Source organism: Paramormyrops kingsleyae, chromosome 2 (genome assembly GCF_048594095.1).
Source record: "Paramormyrops kingsleyae isolate MSU_618 chromosome 2, PKINGS_0.4, whole genome shotgun sequence".
NCBI classification, from domain to species: Eukaryota; Metazoa; Chordata; class Actinopteri; order Osteoglossiformes; family Mormyridae; genus Paramormyrops; species Paramormyrops kingsleyae.
The window spans coordinates 20,348,393-20,372,590 of record NC_132798.1 but is presented as its reverse complement, the minus strand read 5'-3'; the positions used below and the strand labels follow the sequence as shown (position 1 = coordinate 20,372,590).

At 48.6% G+C, this 24,198-nt stretch overlaps 1 protein-coding gene across 7 annotated transcripts; it reads left to right on the top strand.

Annotated features, from left to right (window-relative positions):
• The first annotated feature begins 7 nt into the window (after nt 1–7).
• Nucleotides 8–23,517, top strand: pnpla7b (patatin-like phospholipase domain containing 7b). Of its 7 annotated transcripts, none has more exons than XM_072707819.1 (35): nt 8–78; nt 1,974–2,038; nt 2,167–2,241; nt 2,526–2,613; nt 3,020–3,099; nt 3,238–3,329; nt 3,450–3,590; nt 3,678–3,837; nt 3,923–4,003; nt 4,438–4,566; nt 5,225–5,305; nt 5,753–5,834; nt 6,034–6,116; nt 6,274–6,432; nt 6,538–6,615; nt 7,324–7,529; nt 7,789–7,920; nt 8,000–8,123; nt 9,125–9,238; nt 9,333–9,408; nt 9,826–9,975; nt 11,046–11,109; nt 11,326–11,494; nt 12,360–12,542; nt 13,378–13,496; nt 14,125–14,281; nt 14,396–14,512; nt 15,660–15,729; nt 15,820–15,936; nt 16,318–16,466; nt 16,544–16,696; nt 18,823–18,936; nt 19,237–19,321; nt 20,579–20,691; nt 21,991–23,517. In XM_072707819.1, the coding sequence occupies exons 2-35, from the start codon at nt 1,997–1,999 to the stop codon at nt 22,012–22,014; spliced, it is 3,807 nt and encodes a 1,268-aa protein (XP_072563920.1). In that variant the 5' UTR covers nt 8–78; nt 1,974–1,996; the 3' UTR covers nt 22,015–23,517. The 7 variants fall into 7 exon arrangements, with proteins under 7 accessions (XP_072563920.1, XP_072563909.1, XP_072563901.1 ...); XM_072707808.1 differs by having other exon boundaries at nt 3,017–3,099; XM_072707794.1 differs by adding an exon at nt 771–860 and having other exon boundaries at nt 40–78; nt 3,017–3,099; nt 15,660–15,936.
• Nucleotides 23,518–24,198: the final 681 nt, after the last annotated feature.

Here is a 24,198-nt window from a genome sequence, read left to right as displayed (position 1 = left end):
CATATGGGGGCGGTGCAGCAGCAGGGCCACTGATTGCATGTTTCGTGCAGCCCAGTGACAGTGACCACAGGGGTGTCAGTAAGTAACTTTTAAATGTCATCTTGTTTTTCAGCAGTGAAATTAATTGGCCTGTCCGGGTCAGCTGAGTATGTTTTCTTTGGTATTGTAGGTTCAGTGTAAAAATTCAGTGCGCACAACTTTAACCGAAGAGTGTATAAAACAGTTAACTCAGTACATTTTAGTATACGTGCTGTTTGCGCTCGTGATTCCTTGTCAAGTTTTTTGTTACCGCTAAAGTTTGTGCGCTATTATTTCTGCGCTTGGTGATTTAACTGCTTTTTTTTTTTTTTTACTTGATTAAAGTTTGTGTGTGTGTGTGTGCGCGCGCATGGGGGCAGCAAGTAGCTTCATCAGATTGCGAAACCTGCCCATATTGGATTTCAGCTTTAGGGCAAGGATGTTTTCGGGGGTGGTGGGGGTTGGTCATGTTATGGTTGATGAATAAACATCAATACTCTGGCAGTGTTCTGGACCCAAGTGTACAAGAGGTCAGACGGAGAGCCACTTCTCTAAAAACTGTGGGCTGCGGCAGGTGTCTGCTTACAGCTCCGCCAGAGGTGACCTCCTGGCTTGGGGTCTCCTTTTCCCCACTGGTGCTGTAGGTCAGCCAGTGGTGCATATCACTCTCCATGTCACTCATTCCTTGTTCTTGGGTGTACCAGCTTTTCCCAGTGTGTCATGTGTTTCTTTTGTGTTTATCCATTTGACAGTAGCTGCTTGATGTATTTAATCAGTCCCTGATAGAGACACAGGGAGCTGGACACACTAAGGCACAGTGTCGATCTGGACTTCACCCCTGAGTGAGCTCAGCATGTCTGCAGGACGAGGCAGAGAGTGTCAATGTCGATAATTATGTGTTTACAAGCCAGGCGTAGCGACAGTGTGACTTCAACAGCAGTAACGCTGTAGTAACCTATTCTCTGTCGTGTGTACATTACTGACCAGATAACTGGAAACACTGCGGCTCAGGACACGTACATAAGTTCACCGAAGGGACTGTGCGTGTGCATTTTTCTTAACATTCCATGTTTCCTTTCTGTTATTCTTCAGTTAAGAAGTTGGTTTGTAATTAATAACTTCTTTAGCCTGGCTATGAGTACAGGTCTGCGTGGCTGCTGCTGCTGCTGCACTTATCCTTATTAATTTGCTGGTGTTATTAATTGCTAAATAATGTATGTATCCTGGGCTGTGTGGCTTCCTTCCATGGGGCTGGCAATCTTGTTTGCGTTGACATTCAGGCTGTGAAAGTTGCACTTGCATTTATCTGTAGTGTTACACGCTTGGTTACACTTATCCGTAGGGTTACACGTTTGGTTACACTTATCCGTAGGGTTACACGCTTGGTTACACTTATCCGTAGGGTTACACGCTTGGTTACACTTATCCGTAGGGTTACACGCTTGGTTACACTTATCCGTAGTGTTACAGGCTTGGTTACACTTATCCGTAGTGTTACACGCTTGGTTACACTTATCCGTAGGGTTACACGCTTGGTTACACTTATCCGTAGGGTTACACGCTTGGTTACACTTATCCGTAGGGTTACAGGCTTGGTTACACTTATCCGTAGTGTTACAGGCTTGGTTACACTTATCCATAGTGTTACACGCTTGGTTACACTTATCCATATGCTTACACGCTTGGTTACACTTATCCGTAGGGTTACACATATTGTTACACTTATCCGTAATGTTACATGTATGGTTGCACTTATACTGTTCATAGTTTTACATGTATGGTTAAACTTATCCATGGTGCTACACGTATGGTTACACTTATCTATGGTGTTTCACATATAGTTACACTTATCCGTAGTGTTACAAACTTGGTTACACTTATCCATAGTGCTATTAAATGGGCAACACAGCTTTTAAATGCTAAGTTCTGGCTAATTCATCCTTTACCTGTCGCAGTCTAGCTCTGGGTCTACGGCGGAATGATGGAGGACCAGGAGGATGAGACCTGCAGCATTTACCCAGTGAGAAATCCTTACCCCGCCCATACAGCCCCCAGGCAGGGACGTATCCCAGCGGGCATCTGCTGGTTTTTCCGTGGTTTTAACTGCGTGAAAGCTGGACTCCTCAGGTGCCTGGTTTTGCTTTGCAGGCCATGCTGCCCATCGGCAGTGAGATCCAGGCTCGGCTTCAGCGGTTTGTGGAGGAGGGACTACACACCTCTGTGGTGAGGAAGAGATCAGTGCGCTGAGTGACTGTTCGCCTGAGGCTGTCGTTGCTGGTCCTGCCAAGCCCCTTCCTTCCAGGCCTTCAGCTGGACACTCGCCTTTATGGTGACCTGGTCACCTTTGCTGCTGTTAGCAGCCGATGCAATGAGCTTTCAAGCATTTCCCCCTGACATCCACTAAGTTCACCTTCCCTTTGTCTGCCCACGTTTTCAGTTTGCCATGACCCAGAGAAGCGTGCCTGTTATGGCAGTGGTAAACCTGTGCCCTTGTTTCATTTCGGTAGCTGACGGGTGTTTTGATTGGCGTGGCGGTGGGCCTATCCGTCATCGGCTTTGTTCTGCTCATCATCTACAGGAGACACAAGCTGGCCAGTGAGCTCTCTCCTCTTCTTCCTCTTCAGTTATATATAGTGATTGTTTGGATGAAGACCAGTTAAACAGAGTAGTCACACAGATATATTGTTTAAACATGATTAGTGTATCTGTACTAATGGGATTAAACACAGATTAATTTGCTGGCAGGCGGGGCAGCCACTTCAGATGGCAGTTAGGAACAAGAATGTAAATGCTAATGAGAGGAGGCCATTTGGCCCATCAAGCTCATTTGGGGAGAACTCAGCTAATAGCTTAAAGTTATTAATATCTTATCTAGCTCTGATTTAAAGGAACCCAATGTCTTAGCTTTCATTAATTAGAACATAACATATTCTGTATAAGTTGAAAGTGCAGCCTTAACCTTGTATACCTCTATGTTTTATGTGTGATTTGTGCTCAGAAGATCAGCAGCCAAACGTTCCCCATTATCGCTTCCGGAAAAGAGACAAGATGCTCTTCTATGGCAGGAAGATAATGAGAAAGGTGACTGGCAAAATCTACATTTTTGTCTGATTGCACTTGCAAGACTGGCTCCCCTAGAGGGCAGCAGAGAGCTGATGGGCCCCATCTGCAATATCCGCTCATGCTGCTGCATGCTCTCTCTCTTTCTCACCCCTGCAGGTACAGACCTTATCTTCTGCCTCTCCTAACTTGAGCTCAGCATCGCGGCAGAGGCTCCGAAAGAGAGCAAAAGTCATGTCTATAGCCCACCAGTGAGTTTCACACTTCACGTACATATACACAGCGAGAGCTGAACGCTGGCACATCCACACGCCGGTGTCTTGGCTGCGGCTATTAGTCTTGCCATTGAATGTGAGGCCCTTCTGCCATAGGATCTTGCGGATACGGAGAGAGCCCCCCAGCCTGGAGCCCAAGGAGCCCCCCTCCTCGCTGTTGGAGGCCGACCTGACAGAGTTTGATGTCCAGAACTCCCGCTTGCCCTTGGAGGTGCTCTACATGCTGAAGAACGTGAGGTGAGCGCCACCTGCTGGAAGACACTATATAGCATCCTGCTCCTGCCAATGTGGTTGACTGCCGAGGCTCTCTCCAATGGTGGCCAGGGTGCTGGGCCACTTCGAGAAGCCAGTCTTCCTGGAGTTGTGCCGCCACATGGTGTTTGTGGAGCTACAGGAGAGCGAGAACCTCTTCCAACCCGGCGAGACGGACGACAGCATCTACGTGGTTCAAGATGGCCGCCTGGAGCTCTGCATCCGTGAGAATGTGAGCGCGGCGTGGTTCTGTGGCACCTTATGCTAACTAGCGATAATGCTGGATTGAGGGAGATGTTTTCTCCTGCTCCTGGCAGGACGGCACAGACGTGGTGGTGAAGGAGGTGCTCCCTGGAGACAGCGTCCATAGCCTGCTCAGCGTTCTGGACGTCATCACCGTGAGTCGGCGGCCTCATCTCTCCTCCACCATGCTCTACGCTCATGGTCATCTGCCACACATCCGGCACGTTGCGTGTCAATGTAGTCCATGACAGGTGGAGCTGTGTTTTCCATGCTGTGATGGCTTCTGTCGTATATTCTGTTCAGTTCAATGTGTTTTTATATAGCGCCTTTCATTACAACCAGCCCAAGGCACTTTACGCAGGTGTGTTGTGGTACAATACAACATTATTAAGATAGAATAGATCAACTGACAGCAAGACAGAATAAACCAATGAACACTCTTCACTGTACTACACCATTAGCATTAGGTAGCGTGTAGTGTACAATAATCACTGATGAACGATGTCTGCTGTCTAGCAAGCGGGAGCTTTGCTCTTCTTCTGTGCTTCTTGTTGGCTGTCATGGCTGCCCTGTCATCCTCTCACCCCAGGGCTACGTTGCCCCGTATAAGACGGTGTCGGCCCGGGCTGCATCACGCTGCACGGTGCTCCGCCTGCCAGTGACCGCCTTCCAGGCTGTCTTTGAGAAGTACCCGGACACCCTTATACGCGTAATTCAGGTGCGCTCGCAGTGCCGCTCGCAGTGCCGCTCGCAGTGCCGCATCTCACTCAGCACGTGTTGGGGCAGTTAGATCGTAATTAGCCAGCCAGTGGCTCCATTCACACCTTCACTTTACCTCCATGTGGATGTTGCACCTAAACTAAACAGGGCCACGGAATTAGTTTATTTTCTCTCAAAAACAGAAGATTTCACACTGTCGCTGTAATATGCTGCATCCTGCCTCTGTTACTTACTGAACATGAGGGCAGCCCGCTCTGCCCCACAGAGCGCCTTACTGCCCCGTCATGCCCCAGCCTTCTGTAAAGAGGAAAAGCCTTCCAGAAGGTTCCTCATGGCTCCAGTTTCCATCGGGGGGGGGGGGGGGGGTGAGCTGCACCAGCAGGGGGCGCCATCCCACACTTGGTTTTGACTGTTGCACCAGCAGGGGGCGCCATCCCACTCTTGGTTTTGACTGTTGCACCAGCAGGGGGCGCCATCCCACTCTTGGTTTTGACTGTTGCACCAGCAGGGGGCGCCATCCCACACTTGGTTTTGACTGTTGCACCAGCAGGGGGCGCCATCCCACACTTGGTTTTGACTGTTGCACCAGCAGGGGGCGCCATCCCACTCTTGGTTTTGACTGTTGCTTGCTGTTGTTGTCGCTCTGCTGGGTTCAGATCATCATGGTGCGTCTCCAGAGGGTCACCTTCCTGGCTCTGCACAACTACCTGGGCCTGACCAGCGAGCTCTTCAACCCGGTGAGATGGCATAGCTCAGCATTTGGGTCCCGATCACAGGAGAAGGATACAGGCTTATGAGCATAATTTTAGGTGCCGGGGGGCTTGTTCTGAGGCTGGATGCCCACGGTGACCCTCCCCTGCTATTACAGCCATGATCTTCCCATTTTGTAGTCAATTTATGTGGCTAATGCCAATTAGCAATTGTTGGTCTTGTTAAAGTACAGTAGTTTGCTTGTTTATATTTTTTATTTATTTTTAAATTCTTTTAATTGTGTTTTTTTTTGTGTTTTTCTGTTTGTCTCAGCTGCATGTTTAATCGGACGCCACATTCTATCGCCTGCGCCAAATTGAATTCCCCGTACTTTTTGGTGTATTAGTGTATTCTGATTGTGAACAGGGTGTGGGAGGGGCCACGTGTTATGGTGCCTGTGTGGAGGGAGGCTCATGGCTCTCTGCCTCCTCCAGGAGAGCCAGGCCGTCCCACTGGTGTCAGTAGCCACCGTTATGGGGGAGGGCAGCCCTGCCAGGGCCTTCCGGAGACAGCCAGGTGAGTGGGAGCGCTGTGCCGTTTTAGCTGTAAGAAGGTACCCGCTAGAGCGCCTTCACGCTCCGAGTCTCTGTCAGCCCGTTCAGTCTGCTTACCCGTCCGTAGACACACACGCCTGTGCATGTCGCTGCGTAGCCTCACCCTGTGGCTCTGGTGACATGAGCGCGTTCAGTCCCGCCTGTCGTTCTGTGACCTGCAGCAGCTCCTGGCGCTGATGTCAGCATGGTGTGCGAGCGAGCCGATGCCCCTCTCGAGGATGTGCCCTCCAGCCCCATACACAGGGTAACTCTAAAAACTGACCCATAGGCTTGGCCTCCCTTGTGAGGCTTTTCATCATCTTCACAGAAACTTCCTGGTGAACACCCTCCCTCTCTCTCTGTCTCACTGTCTCTCCGTCTCGCTCTCTCCTTCTTCCTCTCCTCTTCCTCTGTCGTCTAAGTCCATCCTGAAAAAGAGCATAAACATGCAGCACACCCCTGCTTCCCTGTTCCACTACGCTGACACCAGGGGGCAGCGTGAGCACATCTTCCATCACAGCAGAATTAACGCCATCTTCCAGGCAGCGAAGAAGGACCTCCTTAACTTCTTACAGCTGAGAGTGAGAGCTTGTCTGTGTATATATACATATACATTGGCGTCAAGCCCTCTGTCTGCTCCTCTGATGTTATACCAGCCCATCTGTTTGTGTCTCTGCCTCAATCAGGATGCCAGTGTCCTGGAGGGCCGTGTGGACCTGCGTCACGTCAAGTCGGGCTCTGTGCTGGCAAAGCAGGGTGACCAGGTCAGAGGGATTTCAGGCTTATTTGATACACACCTGACTAGTACGGCTGCCTGCCTCAGAGTAACTCGCCTCACATGCTCATCTGACACCCGGCTGTATTTCCTGGGGCTGTCAGGCCTTTCACTGGCCCAGTAAGTGCCTGTGCCTGTGGTTGCTGGTTTGACTCTTTGATACTGGCTTGGTGAAATCCCTCATTCGGCAGAGTGATGTCACCACTGGGCCCCTGAGCGAGGCCCATAACCACCTGCCCTTGTTCATCGCTTTGGATACTGTAAATAATGAACTGCTTCTTTGGCTGTGTGTGTATCTGGATTATCTTTATACAGAAAATAAGCATTTTCTTTCTTTTTTCTTTCTTTGCATGTGTGTATTACTTGGATTGTTACCGACATCTGGTGTAAATTTCATGTCAGTAGCCCCAATAGAAATATATTTACTGAGAAAAATGTTGATACGGTCAATACTTATTTTCCTCACTGTATTACTTTGTGGGAACCGCAAACCCCCCACAATGTAATAAAAACCTATTACTTTGACATTGTGGGGGCCATATTTCAGGCCACCAGAAAGATGAATGCAATCAAAAAACGAAAAATGCCAAAAGTATCGTATTTTGTTTGTTTGGGATTAGAGTTTTCTCCATAGAAATGAATGGAGAGTCCCCACAAACATATAATTACAAACCTGTGTGTGTGTGTGTGTGTCCAGGACATGAGCGTGCAGTTCGTGATCTCGGGCCTGCTGCACGTCTACCAGCGCGTCATCGACCGCGACGAGGACACGTGCCTGTTTGTGGCGCACCCTGGCGAGATGGTGGGCCAGCTGGCGGTGCTGACGGGGGAGCCGCTTATCTTCAGCGTGAGGGCGCAACGGGACTGCAGCTTCCTGTCCATCACCAAGGCCAACTTCTACCAGTGCGTAGCCAGTGGGCCAGAGCCGCTGAAACTGGAGCTGCAGGGATTCTATTCAGGGTGGAGATGCTGTGTGTGAGTGTGTGTGTGTGTGTGTGTGTGTGTGTGTGTGTGTGTGTGTGTGTTCATAGTGCAGGTCTCAAAGTGCATGTTTGCGTTTTATCATCTGCTCCAGCATGTGTTCTGGGCTGTTTTCAGTTTCACCACACCATGTGTCTGCGTGTCTGCGTCTGCGTGTCTGCGTCTGCGTGTCCACTTCCAGCATCATGAGAGCCGAGCCTGGCGTGGTCCTGACCATGGCCCACTCCGTGGTGCAGAGGGTCTCCCCGTTCGTCCGGCAGATCGACTTTGCGCTGGATTGGATGGCGGTAGAGGCTGGACGCGCCCTCTACAGGTAAGCACCGGAAATGTTTGCTGGTGTCCCCGCGGTCGCCTGACTTCTTTAATTTTCGCACCCCCCCCCCCTTCTTCAGGCAGGATGATAAGTCCAATTGCACCTTCATTGTCCTGAGCGGCCGCCTGCGCTCTGTCATCATGAAGGAGAGCGGCAAGAAGGAGCTGATTGGGGAGTACGGGCGAGGAGACCTCATCGGCGTGGTGAGAGCCGGCACCCAAGGCATGGCTGCAAACACAGACAGGTGGCGTCCCAGGCAGGCTGCCCCCCCCTCCCCCCAACCACTCCTCGATTTTACTTTGCCACGATGGTGGGGGGTTTGCCCCAGTGGTTTGCTAATTCGTTGCCCCATGGGCAATTTCCTTTTATGCCCTTTCCAGCACATGCCCACGCGTACACTTCCAGGCCACCCCTGAGAGCGATGCCACACAGCACAGTGTGTGAGAAGCCGGTGTTGGTCGCTGTGTCAGGTGACGGGGTACTGGCAACTACCACTATTCCGCGTTTTCCTATTTCCACATGCTACCGTTATTGTCTATACACCCACTGAGTATAACTCTGTTGAGAGATTGTTCTGAAACATTTCCATTACTTTTAACAAAAACTGCTAAGGCTGGAAAGCACACAGCTTTGAGGCCAGATCAATGGCCCCCCTTTTGTGTATGTGCTACAGTCCATAGAGCATTTGCAGTTTTGGGCTTCCTCTGCTGCCCCCTGGAGGATGGGCTCCCCCTTTGGGTCTGGTTAGGGTTAGGGCTTCCTCTGCTGCCCCCTGGAGGATGGGCTCCCCCTTTGGGTCTGGTTAGGGTTAGGGCTTCCTCTGCTGCCCCCTGGAGGATGGGCTCCCCCTTTGAGTCGGATTCCTCCCAAGGTTTCTTCCTTCTAGGGAGTTCTTTCTTGCCAAAGTCACCACCTGGGGGCTTTGGGCAGGGACAATGTAAAGTGCTTTGAGGCAGTGTGATGTAAAAATGCACTATATAAAAATTATATTGAATTGAACTGAACTGAACTAGAATGATTTTAATTGAATTGAAATTGAATTTGAATTTGAATTTGAATTTGAATTTGAATGTGAATTGAAATTGAATTGAATTGAATTTGAATTGAAATTGAATTGAATTGAACTGATTTTGAAGACTGAGTCACACTGTTTGGCGGAGAGAGACATCCAAATCCCTACTGCATTCCTTCTGGTCTCACGCAGGTGGAGACGCTGACCCATCAGAACCGGGCCACCACGGTACACGCGGTGCGGGACTCTGAATTGGCCAAATTCCCAGAGGGGGCACTTAGCTCCATCAAGAGGCGTTACCCACAGGTACGACCCCCCTGACCTGTGATTGCATTCTGGCATCAATCTCCAAACCGATCTGTCCGATCCCGCTCTCACCTGCTCAGACTCCCTGTCACAGGTGGTGACGCGATTAATCCACCTGCTTGGCCAGAAGATCTTGGGAAACCTGCAGCGAGTCAGTGGACCTCTAGCAGGTCAGTGAATGTGCTTTCACAGGTTCTATATGTGCAGCTCTGCCACCACTGTTACATTGCCCCCTACAGGCAATATGGCTACTGACAAGAGAGCCTTTGGCAATCAAAAGCAGCCCCTCTGGGTGGTGCTACACAGCATAGGGTCATAGACAGCATGTCATAGTGTCTGTGTATCTCTGTGTGCCTGTTTGTGTCTGTGTATCTCTGTGTGCCTGTGTGTGTCTGTGTATCTCTGTGTGCCTGTGTATCTCTGTGTGTCTGTGTATCTCTGTGTGTCTGTGTATCTCTGTGTGTCTGTGTATCTCTGTGTGCCTGTGTGTGTCTGTGTATCTCTGTGTGCCTGTGTGTGTCTGTATGTGCCAATGTGTATCTGTGTCTGTCTCTCCCACGCCATCCTGACCCTGCTCTTTTCCCCAGCTCATGGCTTGGCCCTGCACCCCCCCCTCAGCCAGTGGGACACAGTGAACCCAGCCTCAAACCTGTGCACTGTGTCCGTCCTGCCTGTGTCAGAGGATGTGCCACTTGCCGCCTTCTCGCTGGAGCTGCAGCACGCCCTGGGGGCCATCGGTGCCGTCGCTCACTTGCTTTAATCCGTAGAACCTGACAAGCGTAAAATACGCTGATGTTCGGACCCCTTAATCTCAGTATCATAGCTTTGGATAGGGGTAACACACAGACACGAGTCACATATCGTTGGAATCGAGAGAACTTACTTGATCGTCCAAGTTGCAACATTGTGCTCTAAAGTATTCCAGAGTAATCCTGTGCACAATGAGGCATATATTTTAAACATTTTTGACTAAAACGCATCCCTATTAATTCATAATATATCATTATTATTCACCTTAGATGGAAAACAAAGCACATATTTGCTTCCACAATGATCCATGTATTACCCTTCTAGGGAAATTTTTTTTTTTTTCTAATTTATTTATAATAAGCCTATAAGTCAAGGGATAGAAAATCACTCAAAAATTGGCTGGAGTTCTGCTACGATTAGCAACAAAACACAGCATTCTCCTTATTAGGAAGACAATTATTTGATATTTTTGTAATATTTATTCACAACAGTTTGTATACTGTATGTATGTTTGATGTCGAGCTCCTTCAAATCAGTTGAAATAGAACGCGCCCATCGTGTAAGTTGAACACCTTTCACATGTAAACTCAATGTGCTACTGTCTTGGTTGGTTTGAGGCTAAAATGCCGACTGATTTGCTTCTCCAATTTCACTTTAGGCGGAAAAATGATAGCAATGAACATTATGCATTAGACTCTAGAGGAATGCCATAATTGCTGTCTATCAGATAACTTAAATCAGATAAGTTATGAATGGAAGTAGAATCTAAGATACCCATTTCCGCCTGGCACTAACCCTGTATTCCTTCACAGTACTAAGCCATAGAAAGGTCCCCAATGAAAACCCCTGCATTCCCGCATCAAAGAGACTCTCATCTCAACATTTATAGGATTATACTTGTAGTGCCTGCAAATTGCTCAAAATGCTCAAAAATGGATAGGGGTAAAAGGGTGAATTAGCACATTTTGGGCACTGTCACCACGGTGTGCTAATCACGCATGATGATGAGGGTGATGAAGGTGATGGTAGCTAACGGTCTAATTTCAAACCCCTCCAGGTCCCACCCTGCTGCTCACCAGTGACATCATAATGCAGCGCCTGGGGACCACTGCCCTCGACAGGTCAGTCTCCCAAACTGTACCCAGAAGCCTTTGCATTTCCCACAATCCCCCTGTTTACTCACCTGCTTTGGCAGGTGGGAGGGCAGATTTCAGATTGCCGGCCAGCCCTTGGAGCTTGGCTGAGGGTATGGGCCGTAGATGAGTACAGTGCTGCTGGATTGTGTGTGTTTGCCTAAGCCCCCCCCCCCCACCCCTCCCCCACACATTGTCGTGCAGTGCGCACGAGTATCGCCTCTCCAGCTGGCTGGGTCACCAGGAGGACATTCACCGCATCGTACTCTACCAGTCTGATGGCTCCCTTACCGCCTGGACCCAGCGCTGCATCCGACAAGCCGACTGCATCGTCATCGTGGGGCTGGGGGAACAGGAGCCCATGGTTGGGGAGGTGGGGGTCTACCTGGTGTGGGCGGGGAGGGGGAGGGTGGGGGGGCATGGGGGGGGGTACCTGGAGCAGGGAGAGGGGCATGTAGAGCCCCGAACACCCGCTGGAGCCCCGTGGGTTATTGCTGCTCATGTTCAGTGCCGCTGTGTTTCTCCAGATGTGACCATGGTCTAACCATGTTAACATTCAGCAGTCAAACCATGACAGAGAAAGTAAATCACACAGGCAGCAAGGCATCTGCTTCAATAATCACCCCTCACAGACACGCAAAACATGACTATTCAGTCACGCTCTGTTAGCAGCAGACTGTAATCTGTTTGAACCGAAATCAGAGTTACGGGAAATCAAAACCCGCTGGAATTATTCCAGGGGAATAATTATCATTCACCGCCCCGCGTCTCCATTCCTCACTCAACAGTAGCGTGAGCTGGGATCAGAGACGCCGCAAATCAGAATGCCGGTCAGACAGTCCCTAATTAGGGTAATTAGAATGAAAAGGATGGATGGGGCGAGATGGCATTAAACTACAAGAGGAGGGAGTACTTTGATGTGCTTTGAGTATTTTGGGGTGTCGACTTCAGTCATGTGGGTCTCGCTGTCACATTTTAATTGAACTGAATTCATAATGCTTTTATTAGCCTGAAAAACTGATATAGATATACTCACACAAGGGTATGCTGAGTTTTATTAAATTATGGAATATGGTGTAAAATTCCCCATAAAGCCTTGTTTGTAACCCAGAGAAGCTGAGTACCTTTATTGGTACACAGCCCTGGATCGTGACTATTACTGGTCAGATTCACTTTCAGAAGCTGTCCCTTTAAACGGAGAATCCCAGCCAAAAACCTCCCTGACCTGACCCCCCCAGCTGGAGCGCATGCTGGAGGGAAGCGCCGTCAGGGCCCAGAAACACTTGGTCCTGCTGCACCGTGAGGACGGGCCGCCCCCCCAGGGCACAGCAGACTGGCTGAACATGCGCAGCTGGATCTCCAGACACCTACACCTGTCCTGCCCTCGGAGGCTGTTCTCCAGGAGAAGTCTGCCCAAGCTGGTGAGCCAAGCACCGCTAGCTGATCAGTTACACAGCTGCTCTCTTATTGCGCCTCTCGTACAAAAAAACGGAAATAGTGCCGCACTGAGACACCATTTCCCACTAAATAAGCTCCTCACTCCCACTCCACAACACTAAAATGGAAAGGGCACAGAGCGCAGGAGAAGGCTGGTCAAGGCCGTGCTGCTTGGGATCGATTTCATGGGATCTCACAGAATCCCATGGGATCTCATGGGATGTCGCCCTCGGCTGCTTGCAGCTGCCCGCCTCCCCCCTTGCTGGAGGGGAGAACATTCCAGGTCATCCACCAAACATGAAGACATCTAAAATTAGGCTTAACACTCCCAAAGAAAATCCCATCCCCCAAATTTTGTTCAACTTTTGCTCCTCCATGTGCCCTTTTATAATCGCTGACATTTGCACACTCATGTTATGTTCAGTGACATTTACACTCATGATACACTCTATGACACTTACACTCCTGTTACACTCTATGACATTTACTCTCCCATTACTTTCTGTGATATGTATTCTCCCGTTACGTCTGTGACATTTATACTCCTTTTGCGCTCTGTGATTCGTACACTCCTGATATGCTCTGTGACGTTTACTATTTTGTTACGCTCTGTGACATTTACACTCCGGTTGCGCTCTGTGATGTTTACACTCCTTTTATTCATGTTGCGCTTTGTGACTCTTGCACTCCTGATATGCTCTGTGACGTTTACCGTTTTGTTGCGCTCTGTGACATTTACACTCCGGTTACGCTCTGTGACATTTACACTCCGGTTGCGCTCTGTGATGTTTACACTCCTGTTATGCTCCCCAACACCAGAGAGAGATGTATCAGCGGCTGTCCCAGAAGCCACCCGATCAACACTCCGACTTCTCTCGCCTTGCCCGAGTCCTCACTGGCAACGGCATCGCCCTGGTGTTTGGGGGCGGTGGAGCCAGGTAGGATTCCCCCTACTGGGTGGACAGGGCAGCGCTAAAACCCTGATGATCTGTCACCTTTATTCACCATGACAGACAGATGGCGCCTTTTCCCATATCACTGACTTACTCTGCGGTTGCTTTAGCAGATCTGTATTATCATCTGGAAAAGACTAGAAACCCACAGATAATGATACCAGCCTTTTACTGGTAATTAATTGGCCCAAAGAAAATCAGTTTGACCTAAAATAGGCTCCTGCTCCAGGCCAGGTAATGACACTCACCTGTGCCTCCTTGCAGGTAAGATAATTGGAGGATCTCGCCTAGCAGGTGCCTGCAAGAAAGGTCCTTCCTCACTTCCTCATTAATTTGCCTCCCCCTCCCCTGTCTCTCCCCTGTCCACTGCTGAATCCTGGGGGAGCTTGTTCTGATTATCTCCCGAATCTGACAGCAGCTCCTGCCTTTCACATTGTTTGTGTCTGTCAATTGGCACCTGACCTGCTCTTGCCGCTCCCTGATTGGTGCTTTTACCAGTTTCTAAAAATGGCAGCCTCCTGCTTGTGTTCCTTGGTATGGCTCTGGGCGATTGCGTCATGTCTGTGTCAGCTGTGAGTCGCCCCCACTCTGACACGCCCCTCTATCGGTCCAGGGGCTGCTCCCACGTGGGGGTGCTGCGGGCACTTACGGAAGCCGGCATCCCCGTGGACATGGTGGGCGGCACTTCTGTGGGTTCTCTCATGGGGGCGCTGTATGCAGAGGACAGGAGCAGCAACCGGATGAGGCTGCGGGCCCGTGAGTGGGCCATGGTGAGCAGGGCTGTGATTGGCAGAACACGTAATTACCTTTGAAAATTAGCATTGTCGGGGCAAGGAAAGCAGCAACGGTAATTAAAATGTCCCCCACCCCCACCGGCCCTTCAGGAGATGACATCGGTGTTTAAGAAGGTTCTGGACCTGACCTACCCTGTTACATCCATGTTCTCTGGGGCTGCCTTCAACTCCAGCATCAGCTCCGTCTTGAAGGACAAGCAGATTGAGGTGTGTGACGCTGCCTTCCCCTCTGCTTAGTGCCGCGTAGCCCTGCATCGCCTCGGCAGGTTGGACTCGGCTCCCTAGCAAATGCAGCAGTTATTGAGGGTGTGTTAGATACATACTACCCTCCCCCCCACAGTTTAAATATACACGGTATGGAAGCTTATAATGATACATTTGCCATTTTGTACAAACACATTGGAATTTTTCTGGTTTCCGCATAGCCCATCCTGCCATCCCAGGAGACACACACACACACACACGCACACACACACACACGCACACACACACAGACACACGCACACGCACACACACACACAGAGCTTACTCTGTCGGCCTTGGGATTTGAACCTGTGACTTTACAGACTCCATACCGACTGCTAACCCACTGTATGGGTGTCAGAGTCGATTCTGTTCTGTTATTTCAAAGATAGCTCAAAGATACTGCTCCCTGTTGCTCTGGCTAAACCATCTCTCTTTCTCTTTTTCTCTCTCTTTCTCTGCTTTGAATTTCTCTCAATATCCCTCCGTATTTGGAGAAGCTTTAGCTCTCAGACTCACAGTGCTAGTAAGTGGTCTGTTCTGATAGGAAGCTCGGCCTTAGGCCCATCTTCATCGTGTGACGAAAGCTCCCATCTCCTGCACGGCATCATGGGAATGTGGTCGGCTTTCTCCATACCTTCAGATAGGAAAATTAACACCTTATGTTGAAATAGCAAGTATTACAACAGCTGTAAAAAGAAAAGGGTGATCTAAAAAGGTATCTCTTTCGGTGTGTGTAAATCAAAGCATGAAAAGCTAGTGTTCAGACGCTTTGTCAGTAAGAGATTAGCTGTGGGTTTTTGGCTGTTTCAGCCTTGTAAGTAACAGGTGCAATCGTAATTGACACAGTTGAGATTCTCAGGTACGAAGGCATTTCACTTTCAGCCACCAGTGTGATTGGGGAAACGAGTCCACTTCCTTGTTATTGAGCTGCATTTAGCCCCGCCTCCTATCCGAGGGGCGGTCCCAGTGGGCTGGCTAAAGCATTAAACACTGGTGTTAGCTTTTTAGTAGGTGCCTGAATGAAACCCTCAATCCCTGGATGTATGTGGCTACAGCCCCTGTTGATGGGTCATTCTGCCGCTGATCAGCCCCTTCCTACCTCCCCCAGGACCTGTGGATCCCATATTTCAACATCACCACTGACATCACAGCCTCCTCCATGAGGGTGCACACAGATGGTGAGCCCCCATTTCCCAGCTGTCTCTGCTGCTGCCTGCTGCCCTCCTCCTGGCATGCACAGCTAACCCCCCAGGCCTGCCCCCTTGCAGGGTCTTTGTGGAGGTACATCCGTGCCAGCATGTCACTTTCGGGATACCTGCCCCCCCTCTGTGACCCTAAAGATGGACATCTGCTCATGGACGGGGGCTACATCAACAACCTGCCCGGTGGGCTGAGTTCATCTTTCCCTCATTGTGCTATTTTCTGGTTTGGCTGTGTGCAGGTTTAGTTGTATTCAAGATACAGTATGTTCCGGTTTACCTGTATTCAGAGTGTGTTTATGTTTACCTGCATTCATATTGTGTTCAGGTTATGTGTGTTCACAATTTGTTCGGATTTATATTTTGGATTTTGTTTATATTTTCGTGTGTGTTCAGGTTCAACTGTATTTAGAGTATCTTAAGGTTTCCCTGTATTCACTGTTTGACCAGGTTTACCTATGCTTAGAGTGTGTTCAGGGTTACTCGTATTCACGATGTGTTCTGGTTCCTTTCTGGGCCCTGTGTTATTGGGTAATGTATAGTATAACCACCCCCACTCCCTTTCAGCGGATGTGGCGCGCTCCATGGGATCCAAGGTGGTGATTGCCGTTGACGTGGGCAACCAGGACGAAACCCACCTGACCAATTATGGCGACTCCCTGTCAGGGTGGTGGTTACTGTGGAAACGGCTCAACCCCATGGCAGAGAAAGTGAAGGTGGGAGGCCTCACACGGCCTGGTTTCGGATAGTGGCTGCCGTGTTCAGTGGCGCTCATCTGACGGCTCTCGTGAAGGTGCTGGACATGGCGGAGATCCAGACGCGGCTGGCCTATGTGTGCTGCGTGCAGCATCTGGAGGCCATGAAGAGCAGCGAGTACTGCGAGTACATCCGGCCGCCCATTGACCGCTACGGCACGCTGGAGTTTGGCAAGTTCGACGAGATTGCTGTGAGTCTAACTGATTTTGACCTCGTCTCCATCTCCATCTCCATCTCCCTCTCTCTCTCTCTCATTGTTAAGCGTGTGCATTTTAACCTGATACGAAATGGAGGACTCATTTTACTACCAGCCAGATTGTCGCCTTCATGGAGGGTGCTGTATAAAAGTCCTATTCCCAAACGCTCTGGCGACCTTCAGTGGCATGTGCTGCATTGTGCCATGGCCACTAAGGTCTTTGTCGCGAAGTTCACAGCTTTCTCCTTTGTGCAATCTTTGTAATGTACCAGACACATTGTTTCACTGTTTTTGTGACTGTTTGAAATTGCTTTCTTTTTCAACTCATGGATAGAGTCTTTTGCAGACTTGGGTTCATTTTATCTAAGGAACTAGTTATTCTTGGGGTTGATTATTCACGACGTCAGAAGGAGCTGTCTACCTGCTTAAACTTTCTGATTGGCCAAGCAAAGCTGGCCATATGGAAGAGCAACAGATTAGAGGCGGAAGGGCAAAGTGTAGACATAGTCGACATGTTTCAGGCTTTAGTGGAATCCAGGGTTGGAGTGGAACATGCCTTCTTTCGAGTTACTGATAACATCGACCTTTTCTCACGCAAATGGTGCATAAACAAGGGTTTGGCTTCGGTGGTTGATGATAGTACCCTGGTGTTTCATTGGTGATGTGTATCATTCTTATATCGTGACGTTGGGATGTTTGGGGGGTTTGGGCTACGTGGCTCCTTTATTGTGACTTTGATCCGCTGGATGGTTCGATAAATGTGTTTTAAACCGTTAAACCATCTCTCTCTCACACACACACTCTCTTTCACTTTTCCCATCTCTGTCTCTATCTCTCTCTGTCTCTCTTTCTCCCTGTCCCTCACTCTCTCTCTCTCCATCCCTATCTCAGTCTCTCTGTGTTTTTGTCTCGCTCAGGCTGATTCAAGATACTTTGTGCAATTAAGGTATGTGTCTCTATTGGCAAAATGTAAACAAAGGTGCTTTAAAAATTAAGTCTTCTTTTCTCGACACCATCACCCTCCAACATCGAGCTTTATCATTCTAGATCTCCGTTTTAACTTCACTATGTATTTTACTAGAGTAGTAACATTTACATTTAATTATTCAGCAGATGCTTTGGTCCAAAGAAACAAGTAAGTGAGGAAAGCTTAGGGTCTGAGTACTGAGTACAGTGTTAAGGTTAGGGCTCAGGAGGGGGGTAATGTGATTACTCTGCCAACTACAGGAGTGAAACTCACTAAGCTGTACATTACCCACCTCAAGAATATTAGAACAGATTAGCTCCTGGGGCTTGAACTGACAAACATCAGGTAATAATACCTTTCAGCAGGTAAGGATCTTGTGCCTGTGATCCGAAGGGCGATGATTCAAAAACCCAGAACTGGCAGAGTGATGTCACCATTAGTCCCCTGAGCAAGGCCCTTAAACCCCAACTGGTCCGGGGACTTTGTAACCCTGCATGAAGGGAAACCATATCTCATTATATATAACACCAGTCAGACGTAATGTTTCTCAGTAAGACCCTGATTGCCTCCACTCAGGCTGATATCTGTTTCCTGAGCGCCCTTGCAGGATTCCACAAGCGACGTTTGGTGGTCTTACCCCACGTTGTGGTTTGTGTGGTTAGCTCTCGGCAGCAAACTTGCGGTTGGACATGCACAGAGCGTCCTGTTCCTTATTGCATTATGGACGGGTCACAGAGCCTCAGGTTAAGTACCTCACTCAGGAGCATGACAATAAATCCATGCAGGAAGGGCAGGTGGAGGAACATGGTATTGACCTGCCCACCCTGGAGAGCCCTGAAGCTGGACCATAATGCAGGGCCTGCTAGCTCAGAGTCTTCTGTACAGTATTACAGCCATATAAAGAGACAGAACACACTGTGTGGAAGAATGAGGACAGGCTCTGTGAGGTGGGAGGGGGCACCCAGCAGGCATGAAAAGAGAGGACATGGGGGAGATGGTTCAAAGTTGGGGAGATGGTGATTAGTGGGGGAGAGAGGCAGTTTTTCCATATGCCAAAAGGGCCTTACTCAAGGGCCCAACGGCGACATCACTCTGCTGACACTACAATTCAAGGCAGCCCCCTGCCCCCTCACTCCCCTGTGCCGCTTTTCAGGAGGTGGGCTACCAGCACGGGAAGACAGTGTTCGACGTGTGGCGGCGAAGCGGCGTGGTGGACAGCATGCTTAAAGACAGGCACCAGGAGTACCACAGGACCAAGAGCAACCATGTGAGCAGGGGCACCGTCCTTGTGTTTAAATTTCACTTAATCTTTACTGAAAGACATCTTTGAGCTGTGAGAATGACAGATCAGTATCTAACACACATCTTTGTGCAGACTGGTCACCAGTCTGGTTGAGACAGACCTGGCTTTGCAGTCTGACAAGCAGGCATGCTGATGTGTCGTTTTCCGGAACTTTCCGGGCCGACTCGTGGGCTGGCGGCAGGCGGCAGATGAGAAGCTGACATTTCCAGCTGGCTCATCACACTCTGACTCATCTGGTTTTTCTCTCTTTGCCTCCTCACTCAGGTGCTCACGTGCCCCAACGCATCCTTCACAGACCTTGCGGAAATCGTGTCCCGAATCGAGCCAGTCAGACATGCTTATGTGGAAGGTGAGACTGCCTCTGTTTGTGGGTTTGGATCATGGTATCAGCAGGGTTTAGAAAGACCAAGCAGGGGCGGTTCAAATGACCTTAGGAAACTGTGAGGATCTGTCCATGCTACTGATCACAGAAGAACAGTGAAGTGGGATTTGGTCATGGTGACTCTCATAGGAGAACAGTGAAGTGGGATTTGGTCATGGTGACTCTCATAGGAGAACAGTGAAGTAGGATTTGGTCATGGTGACTCTCATAGGAGAACAGTGAAGTGGGATTTGGTCATGTTGACTCTCATAGGAGAACAGTGAAGTAGGATCTGCTCATGGCGCTGATCACACAAGAACAGTGAAACAGGACCTGTCCATGACACAGATAACAGTAGAAGGGTGAAGCTGGATCTGTGTATGATGCTGATTACAGAAGAACAATGAAGCATGATTGCATGGTGCTGAGTACAGGACAAGAGTGAAGTAGGGTCTGCCCATTGTGACTATTGCAGTAGAAGAGTGAAGAAGGATCTGTCCACGGTCCTGGTCACAGTTGAACAGTGAAGCAGGATATTCCATGGAACTGATCACAGGAGAACAATGACTAAGACTAAGCAGGGCTGGTACAAATGACCTTAGGAAACTGTAAGGGTATGTCCACGGTGCTGATCCCAGGAGAATAGTGAAGTAGGATCTCCTCATGGTGACTATCACAGGAGAACAGTGAAGCAGGATCTGTCCATGGTGACTATCACAGGAGAACAGTGAAGCAGGATCTACCCATGGGTGACTGGCACAGCAGAACAGTGAAGCGGGATCTGTCCATGGTCCTGATCACAGGAACCATGACCCAGGATTGGTACATGGTACTGTACCAATCACAGGGAAGCAGTCAATCATGTTGAGTCCTATCCATGGTTCTGATAACAAATGTACAGCATCAGGATGAGGGTCTGCCTATGGTGCTGATCAGAATGTCAGTGATACCATGTGGCCCAGTTCCTTGTTACCAGCTCTCACATTCTCCATTAGTGTTTTGTACCCAAACTCAAACTGAGAAAATTGGAAGAAAATTATATGAACAACTTTGAGTTAATAAGGCAACACACACACACATACACACACACACACACACTGGTGACCACTGCAGTCCCCAGCATGAGAAAATTGCCTGTTAGTTACCCAGTGACATAAATGTCCTCCTCTTTCTCCTATGTGCTCCGTTCTCCCCCACACTCATAATCCCGCTCCCCCCCTGGGCCTTCCTCTTCCTCTCTTTCAGAGGAGTCGGACTACCAGACAGACTATGACGAGGAGGCCATGGAGAGTGCTCTCTCTGACATGGACACGTCCGCTCAGCTCGGAGAAATCACCGAGGAGGAGACGGCCAACACGGTACGTGACAAGGGGGTGGATTAACAGGTCAGGGCATTGTGCCTGTGCCCGGAAGGTCACCAGGTCAAATCCTAGGGTTTGCAGAGTGATTTTACCGTTGGGTCGCTGAGCGAGGCCCTTAACCCCCAAGTGTTCCAGGCGCTGTCTGATCCTGCTTTTTATAAAGATACCTCGCTGTGGGTAAAAGCCTCTGGTAATGTTAAAAAAGTAAAAGTAAAAGAAAAAAGAATGGGTCCCCTGTAAATTAATCAGAAAAGCCCACCGTGAGTCAGCAGGGATACAGAACGCTGAAACGCCGGTAATTGGTCTGAATCACTAAGTGCTATCACTCTTAAAATGTCGCCTCAACGCAGAGCACACTTTAGCTCCCCTATTACTCATGACGGCGTGTAGCATTAATAATATGTGCATGTCGTAGGTGTTCCTACTTAAAAAGGCCCGTGCCACTCGAAGACTTCAAAGCCCTTCTCTGTACTACAGATTTGAGGGACACTGTGGTGATCTGCAACCCTTGTCAGCAGATCGTTAATGATATTAAACAAGCCGAAATCCCTAATCTTTTATTTTATGTACAACACGCTTTTCATAATAAAAGTGCTTGGAAGACTATGTTCTCCTCACTTTAGTCTTTTATAGATTTCCTACATGACCATATTTTCTGTTTTTTAAATGCATGTATCAAAATATTCCAGAAAATTCTGATTCCCCCCTCCCCGGTTTATAATATTAAGACTATAATCTGCGATAGCGCCCGTAAATATGTTACCAAAAGCAAAACTTTTATGAAAATATGTAAATCAGGGTAGATAAAACCCGGCTGTTACATAATAATGTTTGTCGCACCACAGTTAAAAATCAGTTTAAGTGCTCTATAAAAAATGTTTTTACTTAGTCGTATTCATTTATGTACACTTGGTCTAGATGAAAGGAGTACGAGATGAAAAAAGCACCTTTTATACATTAAAAGAGTCAAGCAGCCATTGTGCAGAGCAATTGCTGGCTGATGGAGGTAGACGGCGCATGAGTGGTGAATTTAAAATCAGGTCTTTGTAGTTTATGGGGTGGGGGCAGGGAGTGTTACGGTACAGCAAACACAGGGAAGGCTCACGGGTTTAAGTTAAACATAGAAACACAGTGTTTCCTAGGTCATTCATTTATCTGCTGTGGGTGTGGATGTTACTTGACCGTCAGTGCAGCTTACAGGAAGTACAAACATGATCAAGTGAAATCTGTTGATTTAAGCTTTATTAAGCAGACGGGGGGCTGGGGATTATAACTGTCTCTCCTCTGCTGTTTCAGGATGAAGAAATGGAAATGAGATGAAGGGATCAGGGCCCCACACCTCGCTGAGGATCTCAGCTCTCGATCGGCCCTCACACCCTCCCCACAGGAGGCTGGGGGGTGTCGCTTATTTTTTAAAATATATTTTAGAATGAAAATAGATGCATCAGTGCACAACAACAAAGACGCATCAAAGGAATGTTACAGAAACAGTATATAAAGTAAAAATAACCATTATACTGTTGTACAATAAAAAAAAAACAATAACACTAAACAATAAATAATCCAACGCCAGGATTCATAATAAAAAATAAGTTGAGAGTTTGTGTGTAAATAAAGAGTCAAGTGTGAAACAACCCAAGGTAGCAGTAGGAACAGTTTTGGAGAAAAAGCTGTTTTTCAGCCTTGAGCTCCATGACTTCAGGGTTTGCCGGGTGGTAGGGAGGCTGACAGCTGGTGTCCGGGGTGTGGGATCCCGCCTGATGCCCTGGGCCCCCCAGGTCAGGTAGAGCTCTCCCAGGTCTGCAAGCTCTTCACCGATGAGCAGCCACTAAGAGCAGACGGACGCTTAATGATCTTGAGTCTGAAGTAAGAGGCTGATATTACAGGGATGTATTATGAGATTAGTAATGGATGGATTAAATACAATAGACATCAAAACAATGACTGGATTAAACTAATCTACCTGGTAATATACTGCATTGATTTGTCAACAGTTACTAATTGCTAAACTCAGCAGCAAAATGTATCAGAAAAGACCATTTTTTCCCAGATTTCAGCTTGAAATATGCACAGGCAGCTTCAAATATGGTACACTGGCCACACTCAGAGCTGGGGGCGAATTTCGGAGACACGGCAGTCATGCAGCTCTGAGACGGTACCTGGGATCAGAGTGGGTGGCTGATGGAGCTGCCCAAAGCTCAGTGAAAATGGTGCTAAGCACGAGTCTCATCTGGATTTGCTCTTTGAATAGCGTGAAAAGGCTTTTTTCCTTATGCATGTATATAACTTTTTAGAGTATCTGTTTCTATAGTTGCCGATGGTACCTCACTGTTCATACAGATTGGCCGCTTGCCGATTATTGGTGCTTCCGTTTTACTGCAGTCACACATTCACGTTTATTAATGCTCTGAGACAGAGCCGCATCCCATCTGGGGTGTTGCCCGGCCGCACCCTGCGCTCTCTGGGGTTGGTCCAAAGGCATCACCACAGCACTGACCAGGAGGTCATTTCAGATCATGTTCATTCTCGCCTTTCCAAAGGTAACTAAAAGAAACCATCTCTCTCCCTGGCATTTGAGGAAGCAGCCCTTTCTCCAGATAGTCAGCCTGTAGATCATCTGCCCCATTCTGCTGTGTGCCACCTTTTACGTCTGAAATATCAGAGGTGTCTAAGAAATGCAGCAGAGAGTGGAATATCCAGTACGGTTTACCATTTAAACCTTGGATTCCATTGGATTGTATTTGCATACCTTGGATTACTACAGACAAATGACGATGCCACAAAGCTACTGTATCATCGATAAATTAAAAAATATTTTGTGCAGATTTGTGTTTTTGCCCTCTGTGGATGTGTATAGGAGGATCATGTAGGAGAGCGTTTGACGTTAGGGTGAAGGGACACAGCTTAATAATTTAAAACCAGAGTGCTGCATGAAGCCAGATTAAATATTTAGTTTGTACACCTGTATATATAATTAATGTTTTTTAAGACAAACGCATTCAGGGAAGCTTGGGCCCTGAGTACTGGGTCAGCCATTCATCTAGCACTCCTGAGGCATGTCATGCTCAAGGCCCCGATGAGGATGTGACTATTCTGCCAAGGATGGAGTTTGAACCCGTGACCTTCTGGTTACAGGAGCAGAGGCCTGAGCCACACCATGTCCCCTCATTACTCCTGGGCTCCACACACATGCGTCATGTACGGCTGTGTCTCTGGCGCCTCCACATACTCTCCTGTCTCACTAACCTCAAAGTTTCCATGTCGTCGGGACGTTTCCTCCAGCCCCCTTGGCCATGTCCACACAGGCTCATGTGCTCCTCCTGCAGCCCGTTATGTGACTAAACCCTTCAGCTGATTATGCTTCCTAGCACAGCAGAACCGCACTCTTTCCCTCAGCGTCGTCAAAGATCTTTACCGTCTGAGAAATTAGCTCAGCTCTCTGCATTAATTGATATCTTCTGTAGACTCGGTCTCTAATTGTTTTCGACGTGCTTCTAATCACAT

Bases quoted from the DNA above. Each gene is read 5' to 3' on its own strand.
- pnpla7b (XM_072707789.1), top strand. From the start codon at position 1,997: ATGATGGAGGACCAGGAGGATGAGACCTGCAGCATTTACCCA. The intron at 4,004-4,437 runs GTGAGTCGGCGG...CTCTCACCCCAG, and splicing joins GCGTTCTGGACGTCATCACC to GGCTACGTTGCCCCGTATAA. The intron at 15,937-16,317 runs GTGGGCTGAGTT...ACTCCCTTTCAG, and splicing joins CTACATCAACAACCTGCCCG to CGGATGTGGCGCGCTCCATG.